The sequence below is a fragment of the Ovis aries genome, chromosome 2, assembly GCF_016772045.2.
Source record: "Ovis aries strain OAR_USU_Benz2616 breed Rambouillet chromosome 2, ARS-UI_Ramb_v3.0, whole genome shotgun sequence".
Taxonomy (NCBI): Eukaryota; Metazoa; Chordata; class Mammalia; order Artiodactyla; family Bovidae; genus Ovis; species Ovis aries.
The window spans coordinates 215,370,457-215,384,273 of NC_056055.1; the positions used below are offsets into that span (position 1 = coordinate 215,370,457).

General features: G+C 34.7%; 1 protein-coding gene across 3 annotated transcripts in view; it reads left to right on the plus strand.

Annotated features, from left to right (window-relative positions):
- The window catches only part of SPAG16 (sperm associated antigen 16), an 815,445-nt gene that overhangs the window by 100,047 nt on the left and 701,581 nt on the right, over positions 1–13,817 (plus strand). The window contains exon 10 of one of the 3 annotated variants that reach the window (XM_042244199.2): positions 2,305–5,429. The exons of 1 other annotated variant lie outside the window; for it this stretch is intronic. In XM_042244199.2, coding sequence (XP_042100133.1) covers positions 2,305–2,538 — 234 coding nt within the window. In that variant the 3' untranslated portion in view covers positions 2,539–5,429. Of the gene's footprint in view, positions 1–2,304; positions 5,430–13,817 lie in introns of those variants that run through there. One more of the 3 variants, XM_060410400.1, reaches the window with a different exon arrangement.

Consider the following 13,817-nt stretch of genomic DNA (forward strand, 5'->3'; position numbering starts at 1 on the left):
GGCTAAAGATAACCTGGAAATTAATCCCATCACCATAAAACCTGAGAATGTGAGCCATGTGGCAAAGTAGTTCTCCTGGATTACCTTACCCTGCTGTTCTCTGCCCAGTCACCCCTTCCCAATGAAGTCTCTTGCTTTGTCAGCATGAGTGGCTCCTTGAACAGTTCATTTCCAAGTGTTAGACAAGAGCCCCCTTTTGGGCCCTGGAATGGGTCACCCTTCCTGCAACACTTTTATCTTAATTATTTCCTTTATTCTTCCTCTAGCTTTGAGTTTCTCATGCTTTTTTACCATACTTTTTTGAGTTAGAAACTGAGATTATTAATTTGAGGCTTTTTCTCTTTTGTGATGCAAGCATGTAGAGCTATAAATGGAATAGCTCTCAACACTACTTTAGCTGTGTGCCACCTATGTTAATATGTTATACTTTCATTTTCATTCAATTCTATGTATTTTTATTTTATTTGAGACTTCCTCTTTGACCTGTGGATTATTTAGAAGTGTTGTTCAATTTCCATGTGTTTAAGAGATTTTCCTGTTGTCTTTTTGTTACTGACTTCTAGTTTGATTTGATTATGGCCAGAGAATACATTACCTTTTGTTTCACATTAGGGGTCAGACCTAAGTCCCCTTCTGTTCAGTAAGGAATGGTAAAATGTCCTGCCACTATGCTCTTCCTTCAATTCTGGTATCTTGAACTGGTTTCTTTCAGTTTTCCACTTTCAGAGTTATGCTTTCATTGTGTCTTGCATTATTTCCATGGTTTATAGTTGTTCTTAGCAGGGAAAAGCAGGGGGAGAGATAAGACTACTCCGTCTTGTCTTGACTGGATATCTTGTCATAAAATTTTGCTTTCAAATTGTATTAATAATGTTGAAATTACCATCAAATTTTTTATGTATAGGCAAGTAGGTATCCTGTTTCACTTGAGTTTGTTACTGAGTCTAAACTTGCTCTACTCCTCCCATAAAAGGCCAATGAATCTGAGAGATGAGGTGTTGAGGCAAGAAATAATGACTTTACTCGGAGAGCTGGCTGACCTAGAAGATGGCACACTAATGTCTCAAAATAACCACTTGTTGAGGTCTGGATGCCAGGTTCGTCTATGGATCAGAAATGGAGGGAGGAGGTGAGGAAACGAAAAGGACTTCTAACCTGCAAATATCTCCCAGAATAACAAGCCTCAGGCAGGGTGATGTTTTAATTTCTTTCTTCCTGCCATCTAGAGATGGACAGGGTTCTGAACAAAGGTACTTTAGATGAACTAGGCAGGGGGCAGGACTCTCTGAGGCAGGCAATTATGTATGATTATAACAAACATAGTGAAAAACAAGGGTTAAAGTCAAAGAAACAGAGTCAAAGAAACAGAGTCAAAGTTGACTCTTCCTTGTTACAGTTTCACTCAGATAACTGCTTATTTCAGCACACTTTATTATATGTCTCTTCTTTTTCCCAGTGGTCTGCAAGTAATAGCTCAGTCATTTAAGTAGTTTCTGTATATTACCTGGGTTTGCTTTTGGACATCTTTAATGTTCCATTGGTGAATTTGTTTACTTCTGTGTCAGTAGTTTTTTTTTTTTAGTAAATTTGACATATAACATTATGTAAGTTTAAGGTAGGCAAAATGTCACTTGTGTTACTTTGATACATTTATATATTGTGATTTGATTTCCAGTACAGAAGTATTTATCATGTTACATTATTATAGTACAATAGTATTTTCTATAGCCATTGTACTATGTATTAATTAGATCTCTATGTCTTATTTAGTACTCATTACAAGTTTGTATTCTTAACATCATACTTAGAGTTCACCCTCCATCTGCTGGTAACCACTATTTTACTTCCTTTTTAAAAAACAGTTTTAATTTTGTTATATTCTCTATATATGTAATGTCATACAGTTCACTGTGCTTCTAAATTATTACAGTTTTTAAGTTTGGATATGATGGTTTCCTCAGCCCTGTTCTTCAGAAGTGTTTTGCTGTCCTGTAAAATTTAAAATAGGCTTGCCAAGTTCCTAAAAACTTTTTTTCTTAAGACTTTTATTAACATAGCTGTGGTTTTCTAGATTTATATAGAGATAAGTGGCATCTTTATAATATTGAGTGTCTCAATGCGTGAATGAATGTGGCTTATCTCCCCATTTATTTGGTTTTTAAATCTTTTAAAACATTTTTATACTTTTTCCATACAGATCTTATACATGTTTTTGTTAAATATAATTATCAGTACAATTTTTCTGATATAAATAATATTTACAAGTAGTTAAAATAAATAACTTGTTGCTTTGTCGGCTTTGAGGCTTCCAACAGAAATCAAGAGGGCGTCTGTGAGCTCAGAGCAAGATCAACCCTCTGTCCAGCTCCACGCCTCCATCCTCAGGAGTGGAGAGGGAACTCTCAAACTTGGAATAAGATCACAGCTCTTCAAGACACCATTGACAGGAGACAACAAAGTTCCCAAGCACTCCGAATAAGACCTCCCATTTACAGGACATCCTACCTCTGTCAGCAGGAGGCAAAGGGGAGATTCTGAGCAACTTGTGCTTCTGGCTTCTTCTCTCCCAGACCTCTTTCTTCAACACCCATATCCTTTATCCTGTTATTTTAGTTTTCTTAAGGAGCCTATAAATCCCAGTTCATCATATATTCCAGAACTCTAATCCTCCCCAAGGTCCTTATGTTATGTTTTCTTACTCAATCTCTTAGTCTCCTTTTTTGATTCCCTAACCTTTCACTGTGTGAAAGATGGAACTCTCTGCACAAGATCGCTGATCAGCAAAATCCACTATATTTTCAGCTTGTACTATGAATGTCCCTTCACCTTCTGTGCTAATAGAAATTCAGCTTTTCTGTGCTTATAGTTTCTCCTACAGCCAGCAGACTTCTGGTGAATGTTTAATGATCAGCTCTTTGAAGGGGAGGAAATAAACCTTGATTTGTAGTATTTTCCAGTTTCTGTGTTTTATATACTCAGGCTACTATCTTACTTCACCAAATGTGAGGTTGAGAAGTGACATCCATAGTCAGCTTTCCTGACATAGCTCATGTCTACTGTGATCTTTAGCAGTCTCAAGGGTGACTTCTCTGATTCCCCACTAAGCCACAGCATTGGACCTGCGGGTGACATAATTGTCCCCTTTGCTTCTCATTGCTGCTTTTAGTCGCTTCTCCTACCCTCATTAATGAATACACCTTGCCTTGACTCTCATATGATCAGTTTATCATACTCAATAATAACTATTTCAGGCACTTCTTTTTTTTTTTTTTTTGGTAAAATGAAAAAAGTAGTCACAGTGACATTGTCACTTCTGTAAAAATGATTCTTGCTATAATTCTTATTTAGATATTCACATGGATGATCCTTTGAACACTCTTTCAGTTCCTCAACAGCTGCTTCTTTAAATGATCTTGTTCTCCATCTAGTCTCAGCCACTCACTTTTTGGTCATTCTCTAGGCCTTGTTGTTGCCAATAACTTCCATAATTTGTCATTTCATTTGCTGTTTGCTCCTCATCTCCCTGACCTCTTTGTATGTTGAGGTTTTCCTGGGATCAGTTCTGGGGCCTCTTCTCTTTCCATGTCATTACTCCCTAGGTTGTCTCACCCAGTCTCATGGCTTTAAATTACCTGTATGTTAGTGACTCATTAAGTTATATCTTCAACAGAGATCTCTTTTCTGTCCTCTGGTTTTATATATCCAACTTCATGCTCAACCCTCCAACCCTCCAACCCTTCAACCCTTCCATACTGAGTCTGCATTAAGGCTCTATCTCCTGCAATTTTCTCCATCTTAAGGAAACTCTGTCCTTCCAGTTCTTCAGCCGAAATCCTCTGGAGTTATCCTTGAGTCATTTCTCTCTCAGACATTTTACGTCAGATATGAAAAATTATTTGGGTTGTATTTTGAAACATATCCACTCTTCCATCTTTTCTTACCACCAGCAGTGTTGCTCTCTGTTTTTCTTCTCCATCATCTCTAACCTGGATTACTACAATAGCTCCCCAACTGGTCTTTCTGCTTTTTTTCTTTCCTTTCCTTCAGTTTTTGTTGAATGTTGCAGTCAGAGCGATCCTCCTAAAACATAAATCTATCCATTACATGTCTCAGTTGAAAACTTTTAGTGGTTTCCTATCTTTCTCAGAGCTATAGGAAAGTCATTATAGCCTCTGAGGTCCTACATTTTCTGGCTCCTTTTTAACCTCTCTGACTTCATCTCCAGTTGCTGGACCATCTTTTACTCAATTGTAGACACGCTTGCCTCCCTGTTTGAAGAAGACTGTAGTCATGCCCTGCCTCTAGGCTTTTGCATTTGAGGTTTTATCTGTCTGAGTTGTCTTCTCTCAGAAAATTGAATGGCTCATCCCCTCAACTTCTTTAGATCTTTAATTAAATGTCTCCTAGTAGAGAGACTTTCCATAGCCATCCCATCTAAATTTTAATTTATATCTAATTAAAATTCCCTTTTCCTTCCTGGATCTCTTTCCTGCTTTTTTTTTTTTTTTTCCTCTTACATATCTGCCTCTTATGTTCTGTGTTGTACTTATTAACTTACTGTACCTTTTCCCTACTAGAATGTAAGTTCCATGAGAGCAGAAATATTTGCCTGCTTTATTCACTTCTGTATGCTCAGTGCCAAAAATGTGACTGGCCAATAGTAAGTACTCCATAAATATTTGTGTTTGAATGAAGGAATACCTAAGAAATATACGTTCTCTTAGTTGTTGTTACATAGAAATGAAATTGATTACTGTAAGTCAATTGTAAACATAGAGACCTTGCTAAACTCTCTACTGTAATAGGTTTCTTTAAAAAAAAATTCCTTGTAAATAATGATATCGCCTATAAACAATGATAGTTATGATTTTCCTTTCCTGATCCTGGAAAATTTTATATGTACTTCTTATTTTTGTACGTTGTTTAGGACTTCTAGAGATGGTTAAGTTGAAGAGATTGAAATAGACATTCTTATCCTGTTTTTTTTTTTTTTCTAAAATGAAGCAATATTTCTCATGTTTCAACATAAGAAGTGATATTTCTTATAAATCTTTGGTAGATATTTCCTCTCAGATTAAAAAAAAGTTTCCTCTACTTCCACATTTGTCAGGTTTATTTGTGTTTTATCATGAATTAACATTAATTTTGTTTTATCATAAATGAATGGTGAATTTTAAAAATCATGTTTAAGTTTAAAACTTACCATGAACAAATGCTGAATTTTCTGCTTCTGAGATGATCTTCTCCATTAAAGTTTTAATGTGGTAAATGACATGCTGGACTTTCTAATGTAACATTCTCTTTTCATTCTTGGGATGAAACTAGCTCATTCATCATGTGTTATATGATTTATATATATCACTGGATCTAGTTCACTGTTTTTCCTTAGGGTGTTTCTATAGTTTGAATAAAACTGATGTTTAATTTTCCTTTTTAGTCAGTCTTTTTATAATTTTGGTATCATAAAATGGATTGCAGATATTTCCCTCTTTATCTCTTGAGTTTTTATATTTACTTTAAATGTATGGATAGAAGTCTTAGGTGAAACTAATAGGAGCTGCTATGTGTTTATGGAAATATTTTATACTATGGATTCAGATTTTTTTAGCATAATAGAATTCTAGCAGTTATTTCTTCTTGAATCAATTTTAGTAAATCATTAAGTAATATATTTACATGAATATAACCATTTTGTCTAAGCTTCAAATTTACCAGCATAAAGATATTTGTTACATTGTTTATTTTTTAAATCTCTAATGAATCCACAGTTATATTCTCTTCTTGTTTTTGGTATCTATTTATCTTCCTCCTTAAAGTTTCCCTGCTGGCAAGACTCTCCCTCATCTTTCATTGGTCTTCCTTGAGATTTAGGAATTTTATTGGTATTTCAAATAATTTTTAAGTTTTTTGATCCTCTTAAATATATATGTATTTTTTCATTACTTTGTGCTTTCATTGTTATGATTTCCTTCTGTCTGTACTCTTTGGGTTTATTCTTTGTTTGTTTTTCTACTTCTTAATTAGGATACATAGTTTATTAATTTTTGGCCTTCCCACTATTCTATTTAGTATTATAAAATTCCTTCTAAATACTACTTTAACTATTTCTTACACATGTTTCCATGTAGCATTTTAATTTGTGCTCAGTCTTAAATATTTTAAGATTTCCATTATGATTTCTTCATCTCATGGTTGCCGAGAACGCAAAGGCACCCCACTCCAGTAGTCTAGCCTGGGAAATCCCATGGACAGAGGAGCCTGCAGTCCATGGGGTCGTGAAGAATCAGACACAACTGAGTGACTTCACTTTCACTATTCACTTTCATGCATTGGAGAAGGAAATGGCAACCCACTCCAGTGTTCTTGCCTGGAGAATCCCAGGGACAGGGGAGCCTGGTGGGCTGCTGTCTATGGTGTCACACAGAGTTGGACACGACTGCGACTTAGCAGCAGCAGCAGCAGCGTCTCATGGTTGATTTAGAGAATATTTGTATATTTGCATACGCATGATTTGGGGTTATCTTTTTTGGTTATTATAGATTTCTAGTTTAAATAAATCATCGTCAGAACATATAGTCTGTATTAAGTCAGTTCTTAAAGTATGGTGGGAGTTGTTATAGTAGAGATTGCTAGTTCTCCACCAAAATATATTCTATTTATTCCATGTTTTTCATGATATTGCTAGCATTATAGTTAGACTATATTTCTCAGATTCCTTCCTATTTATATGTGACAATAACACTAAATTTTGACAATAGAATAGGCACTTACGTGGTATGTGCCTATGAATTATTTTTTAGAGATACTTACACTATGGGGAAACAGTGGAAACAGTGTCAGACTTTATTTTTTTTTTTGGCTCCAAAATCACTGCAGATGGTAACTGCAGCCATGAAATTAAAAGACGCTTACTCCTTGGAAGGAAAGTTAAGACCAACCTAGATAGCATATTCAAGAGCAGAGACATTACTTTGCCAACTAAGGTCCTCCTAGTCAAGGCTATGGTTTTTCCAGGGGTCATGTATGGATGTGAAAGTTGGACTGTGAAGAAAGCTGAGCGCCGAAGAATTGATGCTTTTGAAGTGTGGTGTTGGAGAAGACTCTTGAGAGTCCCTTGGACTGCAAGGAGATCCAACCAGTCCATTCTAAAGGAGATCAGTCCTGGGTGTTCTTTGGAAGGAATGATGCTCAAGCTGAAACTCCAATACTTTGGCCACCTCATGCGAAGAGTTGACTCATTGGAAAAGACTCTGATGCTGGGGAAGCTTGAAGGCAGGAGGAGAAGGGGATGACAGAGGATGAGGTGGCTGGATGGCATCACTGACTTGATGGACAGGAGTTTGAATGAACTTGGTAGTTGGTGATGGACAGGGAGGCCTGGCATGCTGCAATTCATGGGGTCTCAAAGAGTCGGACATGACTGAGTGACTGAACTGAACACTTTCCCCTCATTTTCAAGGAAGGATACTATTTTGACCATTAATGCAGAGCTTGATTATATACTTGTGTATATTTTGGAGAATCGTAACTTGATCATCTGACATGACATGACAGGACTGGATGTTCTTCCACATTTTGGTTTGCTCTCTTGTACCTGTGCCATGGAATAAGAAAAAAAATGTCTCCGCTAACCTCTGATTCAGTGAAAGGCATGAGGATCAGTGCTGCTGTAACCGGGCCTGGCCAATATCAGCTCATCTCCAACTGACCCAAAATATATGAGCCAGGTAAATCTTGCTATATACCACTGAGATGCTGTGGTTGCTTATTTTATGACACTGATACAATGCCACTACCATGGTCTGGTCCTTAAAGGAGCATCAGGCTTGAACTGCTTTATATTCCTTTATCGTCAGTTTATGTGGATCAAAGAAGTGCCTGTAATCCATCTGAGTGTGCAGACAGACCGAGACAGTATCCTAAATGAATGAACCAAAAAGGAAAGGAATCCTGATCCACCATGCTCAGCTGTGCATGGACTTTGATCACTCACCTTGGGAGAATTACTTGTGGGAGGATTATTTTATTTTTGTGTCAGCCCACCGTTTTTGAGATCTGTCAGCTTTAGCAGCTTAATTTTTATCCTAATATACAAGTTGTCTGGGGCTTCACAGGTGGTTCAGTGGCAAAGAATCTGCTTGCCAATGCAGGAGACCCAGGAAACATGGTTTCAATCCCTGGGTCAGGAAGAGCCTCTGCAGGAGGAAACGGCAACCAACTGCAATATTCTTGCCTGGAGAATCCCATGGACAGAGAAGCCTGGTGGGCTGCAGTCCATGAAGTTGTAAAGAGCCAGACACGACTGAGCACGCATGTGTGTGTGCACAAGTTCTTTATAAACTAGAATATGGTCCATTTTTGTAACAGTATGTACTTGAGAAGAATGTATTTTCTAATTTTGGAGTTGAGAATTTCACATATGTTTAATACAATTTGATTTTTGTATATTCAAATCTGAAATCTGTATCTGTGTTATATTTTGGTAAGTATCATTACTTGAGTAAACTGATGGATTTTTCAGTCTTTTCCTACAAGTTAATCAATTTTTACATAAGCTATTTTATTAGGTGTTTAAAAGTTTAGAATTGTTATATTAACTAGATGCACTAAAGTGTCATTTGCAGTAATCTTTTTTCTATTTTTTCTTCTTAAAATTTTTATAAATTTTAAACCAACCTTAGTAATCAATATTGTCCTTTTAATTTTCTTCCAATGTTTTTATGCACATATGTACAGTATATATTTAAGTTAGTATTGGAATGACTTTAAATACATTTTTTCAAGTAAAATGCTTATTTATATTTTTGTACATTTTATATACCCTTGTACATTTATTTTTCATCTAACATCATCAGCCTTTCTCATGACAGTGTCTTGATATATTCTTCAGACAAGCAGATTTGATACCCTTATAATATTTCCTAATTTGTATTTTTGTTATGATTTTATCTCCCTGTTTGTACTCAGTTTGGTTATTTCCATTATTTTATTGTTTTGAATAATTCCATGAGGTCAGTCCTTGTACATAAAAGCTGTGTCCATGTCTCTGACTATTTCCTTAGAATAGAATTCAAGGTTTGGCATTGTTAGGTCAAAGATGACAAAATGATGTTTGTTCAAGATTTTGTTTTGAAAGTGAAATATAAAGAAATTCATTTTAAAGTCTGCTGCTCTCATTCATTTTTATTTTATACATTTTCTTCTTTACCTCAAACTTCTCTGTTTATAAAAATGCTTTGCCTTGAGGTCTGTTTTCCATGATACAGCTACTTTATTCTTCTTTGATTAGTATTTGCTTGGTACTTTTTAAAGTCTATTTTTAACATTTATCAGATATGTTTAGTTGTCTCTGATAAATAGCATATACAGTCTCTTTAGATGGTGATTTTGTTCATTTACATTTAAGTGTTTTACATTTATTGTGATTATTGATATATTTGCCTTGCTTCTGTTATCTTTTTTGCTATATATGTATCTAATCTTTTTATGCTTTTATCTTTCCATGTTTTAATATACATTGATTTTTTTCACTGGGTATTTTTCCTTTTTCTTTCTTTTTTTTTTTTTAGTGTTTACTCTTAAGAATTTAGCATGTACATGTAATACAATCTAAGCTTAGTTACTTGAGTAACACAAAAGTTTGCAAACCCTAAACAAAATTTCCCTATTTGCTTTTATTTTTTGGATCTGGTACTTAGTTCAATTTCTGTTACATAGCAAAACAGGCATTGTTATTTTATAAAGAGAGTTCAGCTTATAAATACTTGTTTAGATTTGTTTACAAATGTATTAATTTCATTGTTCTGACTGTATTCACAATTTCATCTTTGCCTTTTTTGTCCAGCAGTTTTGCTATAATTGATATAACATTGTTTTCACTTATCCCATGGAATATGTTATGATTCTTATGTTTAGGTAGCAGGATTTTTTTGTTTATTTGCTTGTTTCTTGAATTTTTTCATTCATTACTGTAATAAATATTGCCTTTCCTTCATTAAAAAAGAAATTCCTCCCTTCCAGGGCTGCAATTAGATATAGGCTATACTGTCTCATTCTATCTTCCATAATTCTTAACCTCTTTTTCTGATTTTTTTATTTTTTATTTTTTTATTCTTGACTCTCTCTGCTGTATTCTCAGAAATTCTCTATTCTTGTTCTCTATATTTGTGGCATTCTCATTTTAAAATCTAGCCTTTGTGTTTTAATATGGGAATTTATGTATTGTCTTTTACTTCTAAAGGCTGCATTTGTTAAGAACATTCCTGATAATTCTTGATAGTTCCTGGCTGCTTGCACTTGTATATCCTTTTTATTTCTGTAAACATTCCTAAGATACTATTTCCATAGCTTATGGGTGGTCTACCATTTAGTCTCCAGATTGCAGTTCTGGTTTGGCATATGTCATCGTGGCTACCCATTTTTTGCATGTTCTTACTGCTTATAGCTCATACTTTATTTCTGTAGCTTTATCTTTGCCTCCTTTAACTTTTGTGGAATGCAACTATGCAATAAAATTATGTTTTACTTGGTTTTTAGTTGTTTTCCAGTGGGAGAATCCTTCAGAGTATGTAGTTTAATATATTTCTGAGTCTAGTATTTAATTTTAGCAATTAAACTTCTCCATTTGATATGTCTCTTAGGAGAATACAAGTAAATGACAATCCATTTTTAACCTATGAAGGAAAATAATAATAAAATTTGTGTGTTTGTTTGAAATAAAAATATTTTATACTCAGTGAATGAACTGAACTTTTTTTTGCATTTTTAAAATTTATTTATTTATTTTAATTGGAGGTTAATTACTTTACAATATTGTAGTGGTTTTTGCCATACATTGACATGAATCAGCCATGGTAAACTGAATTCTTAATTAGAATAGTCCTAGAAGGGATGAGAGATGGGAAAAGATTAATATATATAATATGTATTATTACTAAATTTAATATATGGTGGGCTTCCCTTGTGGCTTATCTGGTAAAGAATCCTTCTGCAATGCAGGAGACATGGGTTCAATCCCTGGGTTGGGAAGATTCCCTGGAGAAGAAAAAGGCTACCCACTCCAGTATTCTGGCCTGGAGAATACCATGAACTGTATGGTCCATGGGGTCACAAAGAGTCAGACGTGACTGAGTGACTTTCACTTTGGTATATAGTAGATTAATATGTATGTCATTTTGTTATCTTTTTCAATAGTTTTTGGTTTTCCAATTTTTTTCTACTTATTATTATGAATCAAATAGTAGAGGCTTATAATAGAAGAAAAGGCACATAAACTGTAATTTTATTCTTGCATCCATTCTCATTATGGGAGGATACAAAAGAAAAGGAAAGAATAGTGCTTTTGAGGATTTTATATTCTTGATCAAATGATTTTTATACTGAGGAAGAAAATATCCTATTTCACTTGATTCTCAACTGCTAACTTTGGAATATTAATGTGTAATATTTTATTTAGCCATATTAATGTTTATAACTTATAAATAGGTAATGTATAGGGTAAGTTTATGAACCAAAATAATTGAAAGCATTGAGAGTTAATTAATAAAAAATATACATTTATAACTCTATTTACTTAGAATGAAGAGTATTACCCTGATATACAGAAAAAGTTTGAGTAGAAATCAGATATAACTAGATAATTTTACTCCAAGCACTCACTCAACCTTTATGAGTCAAAGTGTTTATCATCTGTAGGCCTGTAATAAATCCTAGCATAGTTCCCATATTAACCTCTCTAATTTACTTAGAGTGGTATTTTGTACCACTCATAGTTATATTTATTTTGGCTTTTTACTTTCCCTACTTTATTCCCCTCCCCACTGCAGACTCACCATTTTTTGAAGGGCTGTAGGCTGAAGTCTGATGTTATGTCACAATGAGATCATAACAACAGCAAAAAAAAAAAAAAAAAAAAAAAAGCACCCACCGTGGTATAAAATTGAGAAGAGTAGGAAAAGAATATGATAAGAGAGCATACCAAGGAGCAGTAAACAACAGTGTTACAAAGATAAGATTAACAGTGAAAATTTGTAAATCATTAATTTCCTCACTCAAAAAAATGAATTATAAGTTTAAAATTAAGTCATTATGATATTTTTTAAAGATCTAGAGTATTAGATTTACAGTACTGGATTCATTGGGCTTCCCTGATGGCTCAGCAGTAAAGAATCAGCCTTCCAATGCAGGAGACTTGGGTTTGATCCTTAACTGGGTGAGATCACTTAGAGGAGGAAATGACAACTGACTCCAGTGTTCTTTCCTGGAAAATCCCATGGATGGAGGAGTTCAGCTGGTCCATGGGGTCACAAAGAGACAGATACTGCTTAGCGACCAAACAGTAACAACAGCTGGATTCATACATGATCTATCTGTAATATGAGGATCTTTTCAATCTATGATATCAGATACTCTTGAATTATCCTGAATAATGCAATTAATTAATATGTTGATTCAAGACTGTAAATGGTTTTACCAAAGCACAAAAGAACGAGTTAATACTGTTACCATTCTTAATGTATTTTCTTAATATCTGGCTTCTAGAAAAAAATGTTATGCTATTCCACAGAAGCTCATACATATAAACTATACTGAAGTGTTCATATCTTTATAGTGGTATCCATAAGATTAGATATTATTTCAAAAAATTTTAGAATATCAAGTTGTTAAAATATAGCTTCAACAGTGTATAAGAAAATCCAATAATAATCTTTGCTCCTAGAAAAACTATTGTTTTGTATGCACATGTATGTGTTTTTGTGTGTATGCGTGTGTGCATGTCCAGTCACTCAGTTATATCCAACGCTGTAATCCCACAAACCATAGCATGCTGGGCTCCTCTTTCCATGGGGTTTTTACAGGCAAGAATACTGGAGTAGGTTGCCATTTCTTACTCCAGGGGATCTTCCTGACCCAGGGATTGAACCCTCATTTCCTGCATCTCCTTCAATGGCAGGTGGATTCTTTACCACTGTACCACTGAAGAAGACTTTTATATGTGTACATCTACATACTAATTAAAACAGTTGAACATCCCCTTCTGTGCCAAACATTGTACTAGGTATATTTTATATATGTTTCCTAAATTAAATAGACCTATTTAAAATTTAATAGCCTTCTTATACTTGTAGAGAAAATTATATATACTATTCAAAAAATTATTAACATTTGTTTTTAATGTATATTTCAAAAGAGTAGTTTTAAAGCTATATGCTTGTAGAAGTGACTTAGTTCATGCATTGTGCTGTGCTTAGTTGCTCAGTCCAACTCTTTGAGACCCCATGGACTATAGCCAGCCAGCCTCCTCTGTCCATGGGGATTCTTCAGGCAAGAATACTGGAGTGGTTTGCCATGCCCTCCTCCAGAGGATCTTCCCAACTCAGGGATCTAATCCAGGTCTCCTGCATTGTAGGCAGATTCTTTACCATCTGAGCCACCAGGGGACTTAGTTCATAGTTAAGGTTTATGATAAAGTAAATAGTTTAAAAAGACATTGAAACGTGTATATTACCATATGTAAAATAGATGACTTTCTGCCATAAGGGTGGTGTCATCTGCATATCTGAGGTTATTGATATTTCTCCCAGCAGTCTTGATTCCAGCTTGTGCTTCCTCCAGCCCACTGTTTTTCATGCTCCTTTATATGTGCATGTATATTATTTCAGCTTTATTTTTCCAGCTTATTCCTTTCTAAGTCCTTTCAACTCTCTGGAGCCCCTTTAGGATACTCAAACAAAAATACTGTTGGCTTGACAAGTACAAGCACATAATATGAGAATGCTAAGGTTCCAATCAGTTACTCTAATTGCTTTGTTATGGGA